Source organism: Theropithecus gelada, chromosome 2 (assembly GCF_003255815.1).
Source record: "Theropithecus gelada isolate Dixy chromosome 2, Tgel_1.0, whole genome shotgun sequence".
Classification (NCBI taxonomy): Eukaryota; Metazoa; Chordata; class Mammalia; order Primates; family Cercopithecidae; genus Theropithecus; species Theropithecus gelada.
In genome coordinates, this window is record NC_037669.1 from 48713886 (window position 1) to 48733159 (window position 19274).

The following is a 19274-nucleotide window of genomic DNA, read 5'->3' on the forward strand; positions in this document are numbered from 1 at the left end:
GGAGTCTGACTTTCAGGCCCGGGCACGCGGTGCAGACGCGCAGGCTTCAGAAGGCAGCCCCCAGCTCCCCCGAGAGGTGGCCTTAGGTCACTCGCAAAAACAATAACCAACGTGTCAATGGCACTTGTAGTGATTTTCCAATTTAAATTTATAACAGATTCTGCAGCTCGGCTTCCACAGAAATAAGCCTTTGAGAAAAAGAAAACCCTTTTTTTTAAAAAAAAAAAAAAAAAAAAAAAAAAGAAAGAAAGAAAAAAAAAGTAGCTGAAACAATGAAAAAAAATTTTTTTAATTCCCCTATAACAAGAAGTCCAGAGATGGGTGGCCCTAGGGCTGGTGAAGTCAACAGCTAAAAGACATTAGGGCTTTTGTTCAACAACTCAGTAATTCTCTCAGACATTTTTTCATGTCACAAGACAGCTGCTGCCGCTCCAAACATCACATTCTCGTATGACAATGTCTAAAGGCAGGAAGGAAGGGGCATTTCCTTTCGTAGAGTTTTTTTTTATAAGGATGAAAATCTGTTCCAGAAGATTTTGCCTTGAGTCCCATTGGCTAAAACTGGGTTCCATGCATGTGTCCTAGCTGCAAGGGATGCTGGGAATCCCAGTATCTAGCACTTTCTCCTGGACTGTGGGAAGCTGACTCTGCCAGGGTGACAATGGCTGTTCATAGACAGCTTGCCCATGTACAGTGGGGAATGAAGAGTCCTGTACTCTCCTCCTCAATGCCTGTGTCTCTCCCACCACTGCAGGTCAGAGGACTCCCAGCTCCCAACCCCACAGTTAGCCAGCCCAGAGCCAGGAGACAAGAGTAATGAACCTGAAGATGCTGGGACCAGAGACCCAGACCCCACTCCAGAGGGAGCCTGGCAGTCAGACAGCAGCTCTGGAAGCAGAGCCCTGGATGAAGGTTTGTCCCTGTGTGCCCAGTCTTCCTGCCAGGCTCACAGTCCCTCCGGCTATGCTCAGCCCCGTTCTCAGGGTCCTGTCTGCATCCATGCTACCCGTGCGCCCAGTCTTCCTGCCAGGCTCACGGTCCCTCCAGCTATGCTCAGCCCCGTTCTCAGGGTCCTGTCTGCATCCATGCTACCTGTGCGCCCAGTCTTCCTGCCAGGTTCATAGTCCCTCAGGCTGTGTCAGCCCTGCTCTCAGGGGTCTGTCTGCGTCCATGCTACCACCAGCCTCCAAACAGAGCCCACTCCCACCAGCTACCCAGGCTGGGCTGGGGCCCTTTTCCCTAGCCCCATCATCCTAAGAACCTAGGCCTGGAGAATCTAGGGGGTTTAGAGCCATCAGGAGGTCAGGATACCTCGAGACGTTCCCAAACTTGCCAGGTGGCCAGGGTCACCTTTAAAAGCATGGATGCAGGCTGGATGTGGTAGCTCACACCTGTGATCTCAGCGCTTTGAGGGGCTGAGACGGGTAGATCACTTGAGTTCAGGGGTTTGAGACCAGCCTGGCAACATGGCAAAAGCTGGCTCTACCCAAAATACAAACAGATTAGCCCAGTGTGGTGGCACGTGCCTATAGTCCCAGCTACTTGTGGGCACTGAGGCAGGAGGATCACTTGAGTCTGGAGGTCGAGGCTGCAGTGAGCCGAGATTGTGCCACTGCACTCCAGCCTAGGTGACAGAGTGGGGCCCTGCCCTACCCCCCAAAAAAAAGAAAAAGAAAAAAGAAAAACATGGATGCCCAGGCCCACCCCGGATCTCTGCATGTGATTCTCTGGGGCGGTGGGGGTGAGGTCATAAGCCTGGTTTTGTTTTTAAACAGCTGTATCGGTTAGGACATCGTTTGTCTCCCAGTGTCAGATCATTCAGCCCAAACCGGCTTAAGTTAAAAGAGAATGTATTGGTTCACGTAGCTTCAAAGTCCACGCAAGCTTCAGGCACAGCTGAAATGTCAGCAGCGCCGCTGTCTCAACGCCTGGCCCTGCGTTGCTCTACAGTGATTCATTTCACAGGAGGCACTCCCCCCATAGTGGCAAGATGGTCACCAGCGGCTCCAGGCCCAGTCCTCTCAACTCCCAGGCCAGAAGCATGGAGGGCATTTCTCTTCCCTGCAAGTTTTGAGTCCAAGTCTTGGGCTAACTCCAGTGGCTCCCACAGGGTCCCTTGCCCTTCCTGAACTAGTCGCAGAGGAGGCTGCACTCAGCCTGGCTGGGTCTGACTCAAGTGCCCCTGGAGCTGGGTGGAGAGGAAGAGGAGGAAGTGGGACTCCCCTGGGGACAGGGATGGGGACTGAGGTTGGGCAGCAGAACACCAGGGGGCCACACAGACCCCCGGGCTTCCTGATGCTGCTGCAGGCGGGAGCCCACCGTCAAGGCCAAGCAACACTGGGGACCACAGACAGTCACATGTGTCACACCCCGTTCCTCCACATTACTCCAAACATTAGATGCCTGCAGTTCCCTGAGCACTGAAAATCTGTCCATCCTGGTGCCCGTACCTTGAGGAACCCACCCCAGCTCCTAAGAGACTGGCTTGGCCTTTCCTGACTGGGGTTGCCACGGCCTAAAATGGAAATAACACTTATCTCTGAGACCACAGACAGGGCCTGGCTTGTGTCATCTTAGAAAACAGGGAAGAAGTCAGGCACAGTGGTTCATGCCTGTAATCCCAACATTTTGGGAGGCTGAGACAGGAGGATCACTTGAGCCCAGGAGTTTGAGGCTGCAGTGAGCTATCATCACACCACTGTACTCCAGCCTGGGTGACAGAGCAAGACTCTGTCTCTTTTTTAAAAAAAAAAAAAAAAAAAAAAAAGAGAAGAAAAAGAACATTTCTCCCCATGTCCCTGTGTAAAGTCCCAGGAAGGGGCTCTGACTGGCCAGCTTCACTCTTGGGCTGGTCACATTACAGGGAGACAGAACCAGCCTTGGTGGCCTTACCACACAGGAGCCTGGGACGTGGGGGGTGGCTATCTCAAGAGGGGACATGGCACAAGAGCCCTCCCCTTGGGCTGCCACCTGGGGAGGGATGCCTGGTTCCCCACCCTTTGTCCTGCATCCCCACATCCTGTGCTTCCCCAGCAGTGGACGAGCAGCTATTCCGATCCGTGGAGGGCCAGGCCGCCTCTGACAAGGAGGAGGAGGAGGAGGAGAAGTGGCGGGAGGAGCAGAAGATGCCGGCAGCCAAGGCCAAGACACTGCTGGCCCGGCTCTCCAGCTGCAGAGGCAGGTGTGTGACCCGTCTAGGGTCAGCCACTGTGGGCCTCAGGCTCTCACACTCAGAGGTGACCAGGGAAGCCAGGAGCACCCAGGAGGCTGGTTAGCCTAGCTCAGCCACCTCCCAGCCCCTCTGCGGCTCTGTCCCCTTGTCCCTCGGGGGGGGGTGGGAAGGCCCACCAGTATGTAGAGGATGAAGTGGGATGACCTTCCAGGGTACAGCTCGTGGCTGGCTTGAATTCCCATTCGTGCCTTCTCACCAGCACCTGCACTGGAGCTCTTGTGGCACTCCCAGACACTAGTGTCCCTCTCAGACCCCTTCCCAACCCATCACCCCTTGCCACACACCATTTTCACAGCTCTCCAGCCTGGCCCCAGGCCGGTGCTGGCTCCCTGTTTCATCCTCACCTCCACCCTCATGGGGACTGAGGACAGGCCCAGGACACCTGGGACACCTCGGACAAATCACCTGGCTTCTCCGAACCTCAGTCTTCTCGTCTCTAAGATGGGATGGTGACACTTGTGTGGCAGAGGCTGTGTGAGGATTTGAGGTCAAAGATATACAATGCCTAACAGGTGCCTGGTGCACAGGAGGTGGGAACGCTGGTGGGGGCAACAGTTATTATTGTATGGTAAAATGCTGTTGATTTTCTGGAGTTGTTGTTACCACCAATTCTTCATGTCAACAGCAAGCACTTATGAAGCACCTACTACTTGCCAGGCAAAATCTGAGAGACAGGGAAAATTGCAGTAAACCAGACAGTGGCCTCCTCTTTTGGATCCTCTAGTGAGTGTGACAGGCGTGAGGAAGAGGGGTCACACAGGGGCAGGGACAGAGGCGGGACAGGGAGATGCAGGGAATGCCTCTCTGAGCAGAGCCCTGAAGGAAACGAGGGAATAAGCAATGCAGATGCTGGGGGAAGAGCATTCCAGGAAGAGGGAAGAGCAAGTGCAGAGGCGCTGAGGCATGTTGGAGGGACCGCCAGGAGGCCACTGTGGCTGGAGCAGCATGAGTGTGGGTGGGTGGGAGGGAAGGTCAGAGAGCTCACGGAGCAGATCAGGTGAAGCCTTTGGCTTTTCCTCAGAGTGAGGTGGGGGCTGTGGGAGGGTGCTGGGCAGGCAGGTGCCGTGGCCTGGCTTTGCTTTAGGAGGTCGACTCCACACCAGCACCACCTCTCCGAGGCTGGACAGAGTGGGCTCTGGGAAGCAGCCCCTGCAATGCGGGCCCTCTCCTTTGCTGCAGGTGTGATGACCAGACGGCGGAGAAGCTCATGACTTACTTTGGTCACTTCGGCGGTGCCGACCATGCCTGCACCCTGGGGGAGTTGGAGGCCTGCGTTGCCATGCTGGTGGAGCAGCTGAGGACTCAGGGCTGCGGTGGGAGGACCCTGGGGACCTCTGGGGAGGAGGTCAGCAGGTCCCAGAGATCAAAGGCTGGAGCAATTCTAGAGGATCTCACAGCTGGAAGGGTCTGAGGGATTGCAGCCAAGTCTCGTGCCCCATTCCCAAATGAGTAAACCAAGGCCCAGAGGGAGGTGATTTCCTCTGATTTAAATTTAATAAGAAATCTTTTGGTTGCAAATTAAAGGATCCCACCTAAAATTAGCTTGATTGCAAAACAGGAATTTATTGGAACATGCAGCTGAGAAGACGATGATCTGGACTTCAGGCACAGCTGGGTCCAGGGACTCAGACCAGATTGTCTCCATCTGTCTGCTGTGTTTTTCTGTAGGAGGTGGTCTCACTTTCCCCTGCTTCAAAAGGGCTTACTTCATATGATGGGGGAAGGGAAGGCAGGACCATTAACAGCCCTAGACTTCCATCAGCCCACCTGGGAAGCCCTCAGAGGAAAATGAGTCTCACTCCTAATACACGAAATCTCAGGGAGGAACTCCGATTGGCCATCTCACTCATGTGCCCGTCCCTGGGCCAATCCCTGTGGTGGTGGGGCGGGTTCAGTGATTGGCATTGCCACCAAAGTCAGATGAAGTGGAGGACGGGCAGTTTCCCAAAAGAAAGGGAGTGTGGTAGCAAGAAGATGGGGAGGGAGGCCGGGCATCCAGCTGTCTCCATTTCAATAAGACCACTTCGCATTTCTCATTCTCTCTACTCTATAGGAACTTCTCTATTCCACAGTAGCCAAGTGTGCAATGCTGCTGAAAGCTGTCATTTCACTAAGCTGTTGCCCACTGTGCTTTTACGTACTGGTTTTGACATAGTTTTATATTTATACATATGAAATTCTAAGTCTGTACTGCTTTTTACTTATGCATGGCCTGATGAAGTCCTAGTTCCTTAAATAACTTTTTAAAAATGATACCAGCTGACTTGTACGACCCATGAACCACACACTCGGTGCTGATGTGCTTTGTCTTACTTTATGTTCAAGGAGTCCAGTGAGGTAGGAAACGGGTTGAGAGAGGTCAGATGGGCTGGGCTGGGAGCCCATGCCTCATCCACGCCAGTGTGCCCCCCTTGAACCAAGGCTGCCACACCGTCCGCCCTAAGGCCAGGGGTTGAGTCACTAGGGGCAGGAGGGAGCAGAGGGGCCTGTTTGGGCTCCAGCCTCTTAGTGCGTGAAATCAGAGACCAAGACAGAAGGTAGCAGGCCCTGGAGTGCTGCAGTAGATTGGACAAAGACCAGGACTATGCAAATATTCTGCTGAAATGTGCAAAAGGAAACAAAGTCAAATGTCATTACAGGGCAAGCTGGTGTGGCTGCATGTAAACCCTCCAGTGCGATCGGGTCTGCACCACCTCCAGCTTGTGGAATCCCTGCACCGGGATGGGGCATCCCTCACTTACTCCCCAGAGAAGGCTGCTAACACCAAGTAGCACGGCATGGCGGTTATGTGCTGGAGCCAGGCTGCCGGGTTTCAAATCCTGACGCCATTTCCTATGTGACCTTGGAAAAGTTACTCAACTTTTCTGTGCCTCGGTTTCCTCACCTGTGAAATGGGCATAATAATGGTACTATACTGCATGTATCAAACAGGTGAACACTTGTGGTGAGTGCTCAGCAAACATGCGCCACAGCTCTCCCTGTTTCTAGCACTCTTTTGTGTTGTGCAGGTCTCCTAAGTTGAAAGTTGTTTCTACATTTTCTCCACCACCGCTCTGGTTTCCTGGAGGCCTTGATCTTGCCTGCCCAGGCACCCCTCAGGAAAGTCGTAGCCCTTGTGGCTGGGGAGGGTGCAGTACTGTGGGCCATCAGGAAATAAACTGGCAGTCACAAAGTTCTGAAGGGCATAGCCACTCCTTTTCTAAGAACATTTCAAGGAAACAGGGCTTGGAGGATCCTAAAATTAGCCGGCCTTCCAGTCTCATCCCTAGAGAGCAGAGGCACTGGGCCTTCCCTCCTCCTGCCCAAGCCCAGAGTGGACCCTGAGCGCCCTTGGGCACCACACTTTCCACTGCTTCTCTTTCCCTCCACTGGTGCCGGGGAAGGGACTGCCTCGTGCCTGGCATGCTTGCTTTAGAAGGCAGGGGCCACAAAGCACTTTGTGACTGCCTGGCATCCTAGTGTTACTGGGTACGACTGATGGTTTCGGTGGCTCCCTGGCCAAGAGTGGGCCCATAACTCAGACTGGGCCAACCAGGCCCCTCTCCTGGGACTCTCCATGCTGTGGGATGGGGATGGCTGGAGAGGGTCCTTCTCAGCTGTGGCTCTTGGATAAGAGGCTTGGGACACTCCCACTGTCTCAACCCTGTCCCATTCCTGAGGTTCTCCAGCTGCCAGTCCATTCTGGGATCTGCCCACTAGCCTGCTGTAAATTTCCTCTCTGTGTAAGCTAGCCAGATTGGTTTCTGCTGCTTCCCACCAAACTTAATTTGTTAAAAAAAATAAAATAAAAGGCCGGGCGCGGTGGCTCAAGCCTGTAATCCCAGCACTTTGGGAGGCCAAGACGGGCGGATCACGAGGTTAGGAGATCGAGACCATCCTGGCTAACCCAGTGAAACCCCGTCTCTACTAAAAAATACAAAAAACTAGCCGGGCAAGGTGGCGGGCGCCTGTAGTCCCAGCTACTCGGGAGGCTGAGGCAAGAGAATGGCGTAAACCCAGGAGGCGGAGCTTGCAGTGAGCTGAGATCCGGCCACTGCACTCCAGCCTGGGTGACAGAGCGAGACTCCGTCTCAAAAAAATAAAATAAATAAATAAATAAAAGAAAAGAAAATACAACAAAACCAGAGAAGAGAAGGGAGAATGGAGTCCTTAGAGTAGGAAACAAAATACACAATTTTTACATCAGTCCAACCCGCTGTGTGGCTCTAGGCCACACACTCAGCTTCTCTGGGCCTCAGCACCAGCCTCGGGGAGATGGAGTAGTTGATCCAGTCACCTGGAAGGCTGGGGGAGGCCAGCAAGGTAAGCACTGAGCCCCCTTCTCTCCCCAGGCAGAGTTGCAGCAGAAGGTGGAAGAGAATGAGCACCTGAGGCTGGAGCTGCAGATGGTGGAGACTGAGAGGGTGCGGCTGTCCCTGCTGGAGGAGAAGCTGGTGGACGTGCTGCAGCTCCTGCAGAGGCTCCGGGACCTGGTAGGCTCACGGGAGCTGCCACACTCAGGGAAGGGAAAGGAGCTCTTGGAGGGAGCCCCACCTGTGTCAGGCACCAGGCTCTAGGCTCTCCTCACAGTAGGCAGCTGTTACCCCATTTTACAGATGCAGAAATGGAGGCTCAGAGGAACCAACCAAAAATAGGGTTGGGGGTCTCCCCAGGTCATTTTAAGAAGCTAATAAAATTCTTGTATGTATCATTTTCTGGTTCTGTTCTCAAAACCAGAAGAGGATAAATAGAAGAAAGACAAGAAAGGAAAATTATAAACTAACATGACATTTAAATATGGATGCAAAATTATTAAACACAATACTAGCAAACCAAATCTGGCAGTGTTTAAAGAAATGCAACATGACCAAGTTGGACTTATCCTAGAAATTCAAGGATGATACCACATCAAAAAATCTATTACCAAAATATACCACATTGCAGATTAAAGGAGAAAGACCAGATGATCATCTCAATTGATGCAGAAAAGGAAGTCAATAAAATTCAATCTCCTTTGATTATAAAACTCCTCAGCAAATTAAGAATAGTAGAGCTCTTCCTTCACCAGATAAGGGCTCTCAACCAAATAGTTCATGCAGATCTCACACTGACTGGTGACGTGTTCAGAGGAATCCCCCTAAAATCAGATGTGGCTGGGCGTGGTGGCGCATGCCTATAATCCCAGCACTTTGGGAGGCCAAGGTGGGTGGATGGCTTGAGCTCAGGAGTTTGAGGCCAGCCTGGCCAATATGGTGAAACCCCCATCTCCCATCTCTACAAAAAAAAAAAAATTTGCTGGGCATGGTGGTGTGTGCCTGTGGTCCCAGCTACTTGGGAGGCTGAGGTGGGAGGATTGCTGAAGTCCAGGAGGCAAAAGTTGGAGTGAGCTGAGATTGCGCCGCTGCACTCCAGCTTGGGTGACAGAGTAAGACCTTACCTCAAAAAAATAATTAAATTAAATTAAAATTAAAATCAGACTCAAGACAAGAATGCCTGTCATCACTGTTTTTATGCGAAGCAGAGGTTCCATCCAATGCAGCAAAATGAAAGGGAAAGGCTATAAGGATTAGAAAGAAAGGAAGACCCAGGTCTGTGGGGCTCTGAAGTGGGCTGTGCCCTGTGCGTCGGGCTGCCTGGGCCCCGGAGCTGCTGAGGTCCAGCCCAGTGTCCATATCCTGGGCAAGCAGAGACCTGGGGATGGGCCCCGAGAGGCCAGTCCTAGCCCAGGCAGGCAAGGGTAGTGGTTCCCAGCAGAGGCCATGGGCCATGCAGCCTCAGGATAGATGATGCAGCCCCTCCACCTCCCAGCTGGGTGCCTTTGGCAAATTTCGCTTTCTTTCCCAGCATTGCTTTTTTCTGCTGGTTAAAATGGGCATAATAAAATACGTTGTTGCAAAGATCAAATGAGCAAATGCATAAAAATGCTCTTAGGGTTATTTCCCAGTGTCTACCTGGGCACAGATGGTAATCCTTAGGTACGTGATCTTTGATGGCATGCATCCTGCCCACTGCCCCACTTACCCTCCAAGAGTCTCTGGGAAACACAGGGTGGGCAGCCTAGGGGTAGGGGGCCAGGAAGGGATGAGGGTTGGGGAGGGGCTTGATCTGTCCCCAGGGAGCTGCCCAGAAGCCCCTAGGAGACACCAGTTCCCATCGGCTGAACAGGGACACAGCAACCAGTCTGATCCAGCCCTGTCTCCATTTCTTTTTAAGAACATATCGAAAAGAGCCCTGGGGAAGATTTTGCTGAGCACGCTGGACGCTTTCAAGGACCCCACCCACGGTAGGAGAGCACCCCAGTCTCTCAGAGCCCAGGCAGTGGCTGGAGGGTGTCCTGAGGAGGAGACTCCAGCGTGCTTCATCCTTAGCATCTTGTCTACAAAACAATCATGTTATTCCTGTCCTGCATGCTTTAGAAAGCTGAAGGGGCTTTTAGCAAGAGCAGAGGCACAGAAGCCCCAGGCAGAAATGCCAGACAGAAGCCCAGTGAGGGGATGGGTGGGCGCCACCGGCAGCACTGCAGCCACATGCGGGGGAGGTGCCCCAAGGGTTTTTAAACCCCTGAATCCTTATGAGGGCCCTAGAAGGAATGAGTTGTTATCCCCTTCCTACAGAGGAAGAGACTGAGGCACAGGGGTCAAGTGCTGGCCGCGCCCAAGCCTGGGACATCTCTCTTAAGCACTCAGTAACGCGGACCCGGTGTTTACACGAAGCTCAGGGAGCAGAACGGCAGGAGTGCCAGCTTATGCCTGGTGCAGCCAGGCCGAGCTCCCGACTCACGGGGCTTCACAGGCTGACAGGGCAACCAAAAGCCCTTTGCTCGCTGACCTCCCCGGGCACCACTGGGCAGAGCTTAGGTGCACCCACTGCCCTGAGCAGTCCTTGCCCTCGTGGAGGAGATCAGAAATTGTGTGCTCCAAGTCCCCTCTCTGGGGTCCTCGGGGAGAGGTGGTCCACAGAGCGAGGAAGCTGGGCAGGGCTGGGGAGGGGCACAGGGGGTAAAGGTGGCTGGGTCTCAGGAAGGAGGAACAGTAGCTCTGTGGGTGAAGGCAAGCAGACTGATCCTGCCCTCCCTGCCTGCTGTTTCCCTCCAGTGGGGAGGCCCAGCCCCGCAGCCATCCTGGATGCCCTGCACCAAGCCTTGGCTGCCTGCCAGCTGTTGAGGAGACAGCCCTCCGCACCAGCCTCTGCAGCAGCTGCGCTCGCCAACCCCCTCCTCGTCTCCTGCTGAGGTTACTGGCCCAGCCTGTGGGCACCCTGCTCAGCCTGACTGCCTTTGGACCAGCCTCCATGATCAGCCCAACCACTGACAGCTGGTCTGACCACCATCACATCATCAGAACTTGAGTCTGTGCTGGCTCCTTCCAAGGTTGAGCCCAAGCCCAGAGCCTCCCACTGCAGTGCCTGGAAGCCACCCCTTCCTTGGGCTCCTCCACATTCCCTCGTAGCCCCTGCATTCCTGCCACCAGAGTCCACATTAAAGCCCTGCAGTTGCTGGATCAGCCTGCACCTGATGCTATATCTTTCCCCTGCCCTCAGGGCAGAGGTGCCCACTTTCTAACTGAGTCTGACCCCGAATCTCTTCCCCAGGGTTTCAGGATCTCCTCCCCTCCCAGCACTGTCTCCTTCCTCCCACCAGCATGCCTGCTGCAAGGGAGACTGGGCCCAACCTTTGGGATACCTGGTCTGTAGGAAAGCACTCCACACCCCAGGAAATGTTGATGACTAGGAAAGGCTGCGGGAATTCCAAGGAATAATCACTGTAGGCTCCCTGGTGGAAGCTGGCCTTGAACCAGCTCTAGAAGACAGGTAGGATTTAGGCAAAAGAGAAGGGAAGGGCATAGAATCTAAGGTAACCGCAAGAGCAAAGGTGTGGAACCAGCAGGGAGCCTCAGGAATGCAGTGCTTGGAGCCCTTGCTCCTGAACACACACTAACTCCTGAACTGCCAGCCGCTCCTCCCGAACTGCGTCATGGGGTTGCAGGAAGGAGTGGCCAAGATGCCTGGTATCACCTAGCTTAAACTGTCATGAGAGAGAAAGAGCCATTGCCAAACAGTGCCATGGGGGTGAAACCAGTGCTAAATGGAGGTAAAATTAAGTGTTGTAAGAGCCCAACCAGCAGGGGTCTGTCCGAGCCTCGGGATGCCTGGGAAAACTGCAGGAGTCAGGGGAGCCCTGTCTGCTCTGAACCTTGGTGGGAAGGGGCAGGGGCAGGGGCAGAGGAGGAGGTGGAGGGAGGGCTGCAAAGATGATGGGTTTCACCCTGGCCTTCACTCAGGGAACCACTGCAAACGCCTAAGCAGGGAAACACAGGCCCAGAAACTTTCAGATGGTTCCTCCGGAAATGGAACAAAAGAGACCAAGACCAGTGGCCACCACAGAAGGGCCACCCCCACCCCTGGTCCAATTAGATGGGACGGGCCCCCGGATCCGTGGGGCCACATGCAGCGCTGGCCCCGGGGAGGTGGTCTGAGCAGGCAGGGATGCGCCCAACTTGCTCCTCGCATCTGGGCGGAGCCCACCGGCCCTGCACCTCAGGCTCTGCGCTGCCTGCGGACCCAGGCCAGGCAGGCTCCCATGTGTCCCAGCTCGGTCGCAGGGCCAGCTGCTCTGTGTCCTGAACATGGTGGTGGCTACATGAACCTACACATGGGTTAAAACTCACTGTGGGCCGGGTGCGGTGGCTCACGCCTGTAATCCCAGCACTTTGGGAGGCCGAGATGGGCGGATCACGAGGTCAGGAGATCGAGACCATCCTGGCGAACACGGTGAAACCCTGTCTCTACTAAAAATACAAAAAAATTAGCTGGGCGTGGTGGTGGGCGCCTGTAGTCCCAGCTTCTAGGGAGGCTAAGGCAGGAGAATGGCGTGAACCCGGGAGGCGGAGCTTACAGTGAGCCCAGATCGCGTCACTGCACTCCAGCCTGGGCTACAGAGCGAGACTCCGTCTCAAAAACAAAAAAACAAAAAAACAAACAAAAAATACAAAAATTAGCCGGGCGCGGTGGCGCCTGTAGTCCCAGCCACACGGGAGGCTGAGGCAGGAGAATGGCGTGAACCCGGGAGGCGGAGCTTGCAGTGAGTGGAGATCGTGCCACCGCACTCCAGCCTGGGAGACAGAGCGAGACTCCGTCTCAAAAAAAAAAAAAAACAAAAAAACTCACTGTGGACAGATATGAGAGTTCAAGGCCCCAGGGGGCCCTCATCACAGGGCACCTCGTCACAGGGGAACCCCCAAACTTTTGTGAGTTTTACCTCCAGGAACTGTACTATGTTCGCACAGTGAAAATAGAAGAGAAAGTCCCCTCGTGCTTCCAGCAGGAACAGGGAAAGTAATCATTTTAAAATATGCCAGGACATTCTGTGCTTTTTAACAAGGCCTTCCTTCAAAAGAAACTATTTTACCAGGGCCTAGCCCACTAGGATTTGATTAGAGCCTAATCAAACTGGGGGAAAAGAAATACCCACCTCCAGTCCCTTCAGCCGTCCTGTCCCACCTAAGAGAAAGAAAACCTAAGACGTTCACAGCCCAGGGCCCAGGCTCACTAAAAGACTGAGATCTAATCATAGGACTGTAGAACACATCCCTTCCCACCACACCTTCCCAGCACATCACTAAAGGTCTCTTTACCGCTGAGTAAAAGGTAAAAGTTCCTTTTACCCAGTGCAGCATGCCAGCCTTTTAGCAAAAAATACAAGGCAGATTAAAAGGCAAAAAGCACAGTTTGAAGAAATAGAGCAAGCATCAGAATCAGACCCACCTATATGGCAGGGATGTTGGAATCATCAGGCTATAAATTTAAAACAACTGTGATTAATATGCAAGAACTCTCTTGGAAAAAGTTGACAAATGTAAGAACAGATGGGTAATGTAATCAGAGAGGTGGAAATTCTAAGAGAATCAAAAAAAAAAAAAGCTAGAGATAAAAAGCACCGTAACAGAAATGAAGAATGCCTCTGATGGGCTCATCAGCAAACAGGGCACAGCTGAGGAAGGAATCGCTGAGCTTAAGAATATGTCACTAGAAACTTCCAAAACTAAGAAGCAAAGAGGAAAAAGAGGAGTGTGGGGGAAAGAGCAGAATATCCAAGAAATGTGGGACATCTACAAAAGCTATAACATGCATAATGAGAGTACCAGAAAGAGAAGAAAAAGACAAAGGAACACAAACCATATTTAAAGTAATAATGACTTAGAATTTCCTCAAATTAATGTCAGACACAGATCCAGGAAGCTCATAGAACACAAGTAGGTTACATGCAAAAAAGAAAAGAAAAGAAAAAACTACACCTAGGTATCATACATTCTAACTTCAGAAAATCAATGATAAAGAACACACCTTGAAAGAAACCAGAGGGAAAAATAACACCTTACCTATAGAGGAACAAAGGTGAGACTTAACATCAGCCTTTTCAGAAGCCATGCAAACAAGAAGAGAGTGGAATGAAGTAGTTAAAGTGTAGAGAGGAAAAAAAAAATACACCGAGAATTTTGTATCCTGTGAGATTATACTTTCGAAAGTGAGGGAGAAATAAAGACTTTCATCAGACAAACAGCAAGTTAGATAATTTGTTGCCAGTACACCTGGCTTGCAAGAAATGTTAAAAGAAGTCCTTTGGAGAGAAGGAAAAGTACACAGGTCCAAAATTTGGATTTACATAAAGAAAGGAAGAGCTTTAGAGAAGGAATAAATAAAGATAAAATAAAAACTTTTACTTATTATTTGATCTAAAAGACATCAGTTTGTTCAAAATATTAACAGCAACAGTGCAGGCAATTATTATCGTTGACATACAAGTGAAAGGGATGACAGCAATGATACAAGGGACAGGAGAGAAGAACTAGGAATATTTTGTCATTGTAAGATATTCATACTACGCATAAGCAATACAGTATTATTTGAAAGCGGACTGGCTGGGCATGGTGGCTCATGCCTATACTCCCAGCATTTCGGGAGGCCAAGATGGGCAGATCGCTTGAGGCCAGGAGTTTGAGATCAGCCTGGACAACACGGCAAAACCCGTCTCTACTGAAAATACAAAAATTAAGCAGGCATGGTGTTGTGTGCCTGTAGTCCCGGCTACTTGGGGGGCTGACATGGGAGGATCGCTTGAACCTGGGAGGCAGAGGTTGCAGTGAAAACCGAGATGGTGCCACTGCATTCCAAGCTGGGCGGCGACAGAGTGAGACTTTGTCTAAAAAAAAAAAAAAAAAAAAAAAGAACAAAAAAGAAAGCTGAAGTAGCTGTAATAATTTCAGACAAAGCAGACCAATCTAATGATAAACAAGTCAATTCTCCAAAAAGACGTAATAATCCCTAATGTGTATACACCTAATAAGAGTGTGGCAAATATGTGACGCAAAAACTGATAGAACTACAAAAAAAAATGAATTCACTGTTTTTGATGGAAACTTCAACGACCTCTATAAGAAATGGACAGATCCAGATCCGGCACGCAGAAAATCAGTAAGGACATAGTTGAACTTAATAATAGCACCATCAGTCAGCTGGATCTAAATGACATGGATAGAACACCCAAGAATAGCAGAATACACATTCTCCTTAAGCTCACACAGAGCCTTCACCAAGATAAACCACACTGTGGGCTACAAAACACGCTTTAACAAATGTGCAAGCATACAAATCATACGATGGTCTCAGATGACAATGGAATTAAACTGGATATTAATAATAGAAAGATAGCTAGAAAATCTGCAAATTATTAGAGGTTAAACAACACACTTCCAAATACCAAATGGGTCAAAGAAGGAATCTTAAGAGAAATTTTTAAATACTGTGAACTAGGCTGGGTGCGGTCGCTCATGCCTATAGGCCCAGCACTGTGGGAGGTGAAGGTGGGGGGATCAGGAGTTCCAGACCAGCCTGGCCAACATGGTGAAACCTAGTGTTTACTAAAAATACAAAAATTAGCCAAGTGCAGTGGTGCATGCTTGCAATCCCAGCTACTAGGGAGGCGGAGGCACAAGAATCACTTGAGCCCCAGAGGTGGAGATTGTAGTGAGGAGAGATCACACCACTGCACTCCAGCCTGGGCCACAGAGTGATAGCCTGTACCTCCGCCACAAAAAATACTGTGAACAAAATAAAAATAAAAATACAGCGAATCAAAATTTGTGGAATGCAGCAAAAGCACTGCTTAGAGGAAAATTTATAGCACTGAATGCATATATTAGAAAAGAAAAAATATCTAAAATTAATAATCTAAGCTTCCACCTCATTAAACTATAAAAAGAAGGGCAAATTAACTCCAAACTAAGCAAAAGAAAAGGAATAATAAAAGAGCAGAAATCGATGCAATTAAAAACCAAAAATCAGAGAGAAAATCAGCAAAACCAAAAGCCAGTTCTTGGAAAATATCAGTAAAATTGATAAGCCTCTGACCAACCTAATTAAAGAAAAAAAAAAGATATGAATTACTAATACCAGAAATGAAAGAGGAACATCACTACAGAGCCCACAGACATCAAAAGGATATTAAAGGAATACTATGAAGCATCTATGCCCCAAAATTTGGTAATCTATGTTTAATAGATCAATTTCCTGAAAGACACAGTCTGCCAAAACTCATATAAGAAGAAACAGGCCAGCCGGGCGCGGTGGCTCAAGCCTGTAATCCCAGCACTTTGGGAGGCTGAGACGGGCGGATCACGAGGTCAGGAGATCGAGACCATCCTGGCTAACACGGTGAAACCCCGTCTCTACTTAAAATACAAAAAAATTGGCCAGGCGAGGTGGCGGCGCCTGTAGTCCCAGCTACTCGGGAGGCTGAGGCAGGAGAATGGCGTGAACCCGGGAGGCGGAGCTTGCAGTGAGCGGAGATCGCGCCACTGTACTCCAGCCTGGGTGACAGAGCGAGACTCCGTCTCAAAAAAAAAAGAAGAAGAAACAGGCCGGGCATGGTGCTCACGCCTGTAATCCCAGCACTTTGGGAGGCCGAGGCAGGCAGATCATGAGGTCAGGAGATAGAGACCATCCTGGCTAACAAGGTGAAACCCCATCTCTACTAAAAAAACACAAAAAAATTAGCTGGGCATAGTGGTGGGTGCCTGATCATGAGATCAGGAGATTGAGACCATCCTGGCTCATGTGTCTACTAAAAATACAAAAAAAAAAAGAAAAGAAAAGAAATTAGCTGGGCGTGGTGGCAGACACCTGTAGTTCCAGCTACTCAGGAGGCTGAGGCAGGAGAATGGCATGAACCTAGGAGGCAGAGGTTGCAGTGAGCCAAGATAGCACCACTGCACTCCAGCCTGGGCAACAGAGTGAGACTCCATCTCAAAAAAAAAAGTGATTGGCTTTTGTGTACTAACTCTGTATCCTACAACTTTGGTATAGCTGCTTATTAGTTTCAGTAGTATGTTGTTGATTCTTTTGGATTTTCTACAACTTCGCTGATGATATGGTCATCTATGTAGAAAATCTTTATATCTTTTATTTCCTTTTCTTATCTTATTGCATTAGCTAGGACTTCCACTATGGTGTTGAAAAAGAAGTGGTGAGAAAGGACATCCTTGCCTTGTCCCTGATCTTACTGAGAAAGCATCTAGTTCCTCACTATTCCCTGTATTGTTAGCTGTGGGGTTTTTTGGTAGATGTTCTTTATGAATTGAGGAAGTTCCTCTCTTTTCCTAGTTTGCTGGGAGATTTTACCTTGAATGGATGTTGGATTTTGTCACACGCTTTTTCTGCCTCTATTGACATGATCATGTGATTTTTCTTCTTTAGCCTGTAGATGTGATGAATTGCTTGATTTTCAAGTATTGGACCAGTGTTGCGTATCTGGGGTAAATCTCACTTGGTCGTGGTGTTTACTTCTTTCTATACATTGTTGGATTTGAATTGCTAATATTTTGTTGAGCATTTTGCATCTATATTCATGAGAGATGTTAGTCTAGTTTGCTTTTTTTTTTTTCCCCCCTGTGTATAGTCGCTTTTCCAGGCACTTAGCATAATTCACTGAACACAGCAGACAGAAATCCTTGTCTTCCTGGGGGCTTCCATCCCAGCTGGGAGCAGCCAGCCCCACTGGACATCACTGGGCAGGTGGGGCACACAGCACGTGGCACGTGCTACTCTTACAGGTTTGAATGCATCCTCCTCTGCTGGGGTGGGGCCTGCCACCCAGGGCCAGCTAAAAAAGTACGTGGACTTTGGGTGGAGAGGGTGGGGCTGGCAGAGCCCCAGTCCTACATCTTGTGATACAGGTAGAGGTAGAGGTAGAGGTCTGGGATGTCCCCTGCAGGAGGGAGGACTAGCAGAGCTGTGGTTGGGGCCACTTGAGAGCCCATGGCCCCGCCACAGGTCCCAGTGCTGCTCGCCTGTCCATGCCTTGATGGGGTCCCTGGATGGGGCATGGTGAGCAGCCCGGTGCACACCTCAGTCCTGCCTAGCGTGCGGTGGGACCGAAGACCTGCATCTGCCGTCCTGAGAACAGCATCCTTGGGAAGACTTGGCCACGCGGCGAACAAGGCCTCTCCGAAGCGCCATAAAAGCTCTGCGGAGGCTGGGCAGGGGAGGACGGACTAGTGTGTTTCCTCCTCTCGCAGGGACTTATGCAGCACCTACTATGTGCAGTGAGTGCAACAAACAGCAGACATAACCCCTCCACGTCCAGGAAGAGGATTCAGTGAGGAGAGGTCGGGAGGCAGAGGATGTGCCAGGCTTCCCTGCAGGCGGGGAGGTGGCAGTGGAGCAGGCTCTTTGCCAGCCCCTACTCAGCGGCAGCAGGGCCCAGCCCTGTCGGAGACGATGGGGAATGAAGGCCCAGGCCGCTGGCTCTGCAGCCAACCGCCCGGAGGACCAGCCAGTCCACCCTTGCCTCAAGGTCCGGGCGGACCCAGTGCAGCAAGGGCCGGCGTGGGTCCGTAGCACCGCGCCCAAGTCCTCCCTGAGTCCACGGGGCAGAGCTGGAGGTGACCGCCTGGGACGAAGGGACAAAACTGGCCGCACAGAGGGGCCTCCAGAGCAGACAACCCGAGCGCCCGTTGCTCAGATGTCCTGGCCTCACTGGAGAGGTGGGGGCTGCAGTCCGCGGTGGTTAGAGGGCGGTTTTTCCTTTCCAGAGGGGTCCTGGAGCGGGAAGTGGCCTCCCTTCCTCCCGGAGGTCGCTGCCGGTTCTCTGAAGTCGCGGTGCGAGAGCACGGAGGCCAGCACCTACCTCCACCGTGCGCCTGATGTCGAAGGCCATCTGCTCGGGCCCGGCCGGGCCCCATCCGCCGCCGCCGCCTCCCCCAGGACTAGGAGCCGCCTATCAACGAGGACCCTGGGGAAGTGGTAAAGCTCTTCCAAGCTGATGCCCGAGCCGGACCTCATGATGAGCGGCAGCGGCGGACCCAGAGCGAGTATGCCGGGAAAAAGCGGGAGAGGGTGAAGCAAAGGCCGGGGCCCCAGTGACGCCCCCTAGTGGAGGGACAGTCTAGAGTGGCGTTGCCCTCTTACTGAGGGAGGGCCCATGGTCGAAGGCCGGAGCACACTCTAGCTCCGGACCTGGGTGACCTGGGCGCACCTCGGCCTTAGCAGGTTTTGAACCCGGTGGTGCCCGACACTGGCATCAGCATCATCTCGCCCGCCTTGCGCGTGAGCTCCAGGGCAGGCCGCGAGCCGGAGTCGCGGGTGCAGGCGCGTCGGGAGCACCGGGGAGGTCTGGCCATCGGGCAGGCAGCCGCGGGAGTCCCCAGGGCTTCCTCGTGCACCTGGGGACGAGGAGCCACTTCCCTCATCAGCCGGCGCTGCGGGACCAGGGGGAGGAGGAGGAGAAGGCGTGGGCGCGGAACCAGGTCCAGCTGCCAGCAGGCCCCGCGCAAACCAGGCGAGGGGCATCCACGTCCAGCGCGCCCTGGGCCAGGAAGAGCACGGCGGGCAGACACGTCCCTTGCCGAGTGTCCCTGAACGGATGCCGGTCCCAGAGGTGGCCACCCCTTGGGGCAGTAGCCACCCTGGATGTGCTCCTCCCAGCAGCCGCTGCAGTCTCTGAGGGGCACGTGCTCTTGGGGTTCGGGCTGTATTCTTGGGGTTCGGGCTATATTCCTGGACCCCGGCT

The 19274-nt window shown here is 52.0% G+C and overlaps 1 protein-coding gene across 1 annotated transcript in view; it reads left to right on the top strand.

Annotated features, from left to right (window-relative positions):
* The window catches only part of EFCC1 (EF-hand and coiled-coil domain containing 1), a 44110-nt gene extending 32783 nt beyond the window's left edge, over positions 1–11327 (top strand). Inside the window, exons 3-8 of the mRNA XM_025374991.1 lie at positions 755–912; positions 3037–3181; positions 4412–4577; positions 7564–7704; positions 9425–9494; positions 10306–11327. Of these exons, the coding sequence (XP_025230776.1) occupies positions 755–912; positions 3037–3181; positions 4412–4577; positions 7564–7704; positions 9425–9494; positions 10306–10442 (817 nt within the window). The 3' untranslated portion in view covers positions 10443–11327. The remainder of the gene's footprint in view (positions 1–754; positions 913–3036; positions 3182–4411; positions 4578–7563; positions 7705–9424; positions 9495–10305) is intronic.
* Positions 11328–19274: the final 7947 nt, after the last annotated feature.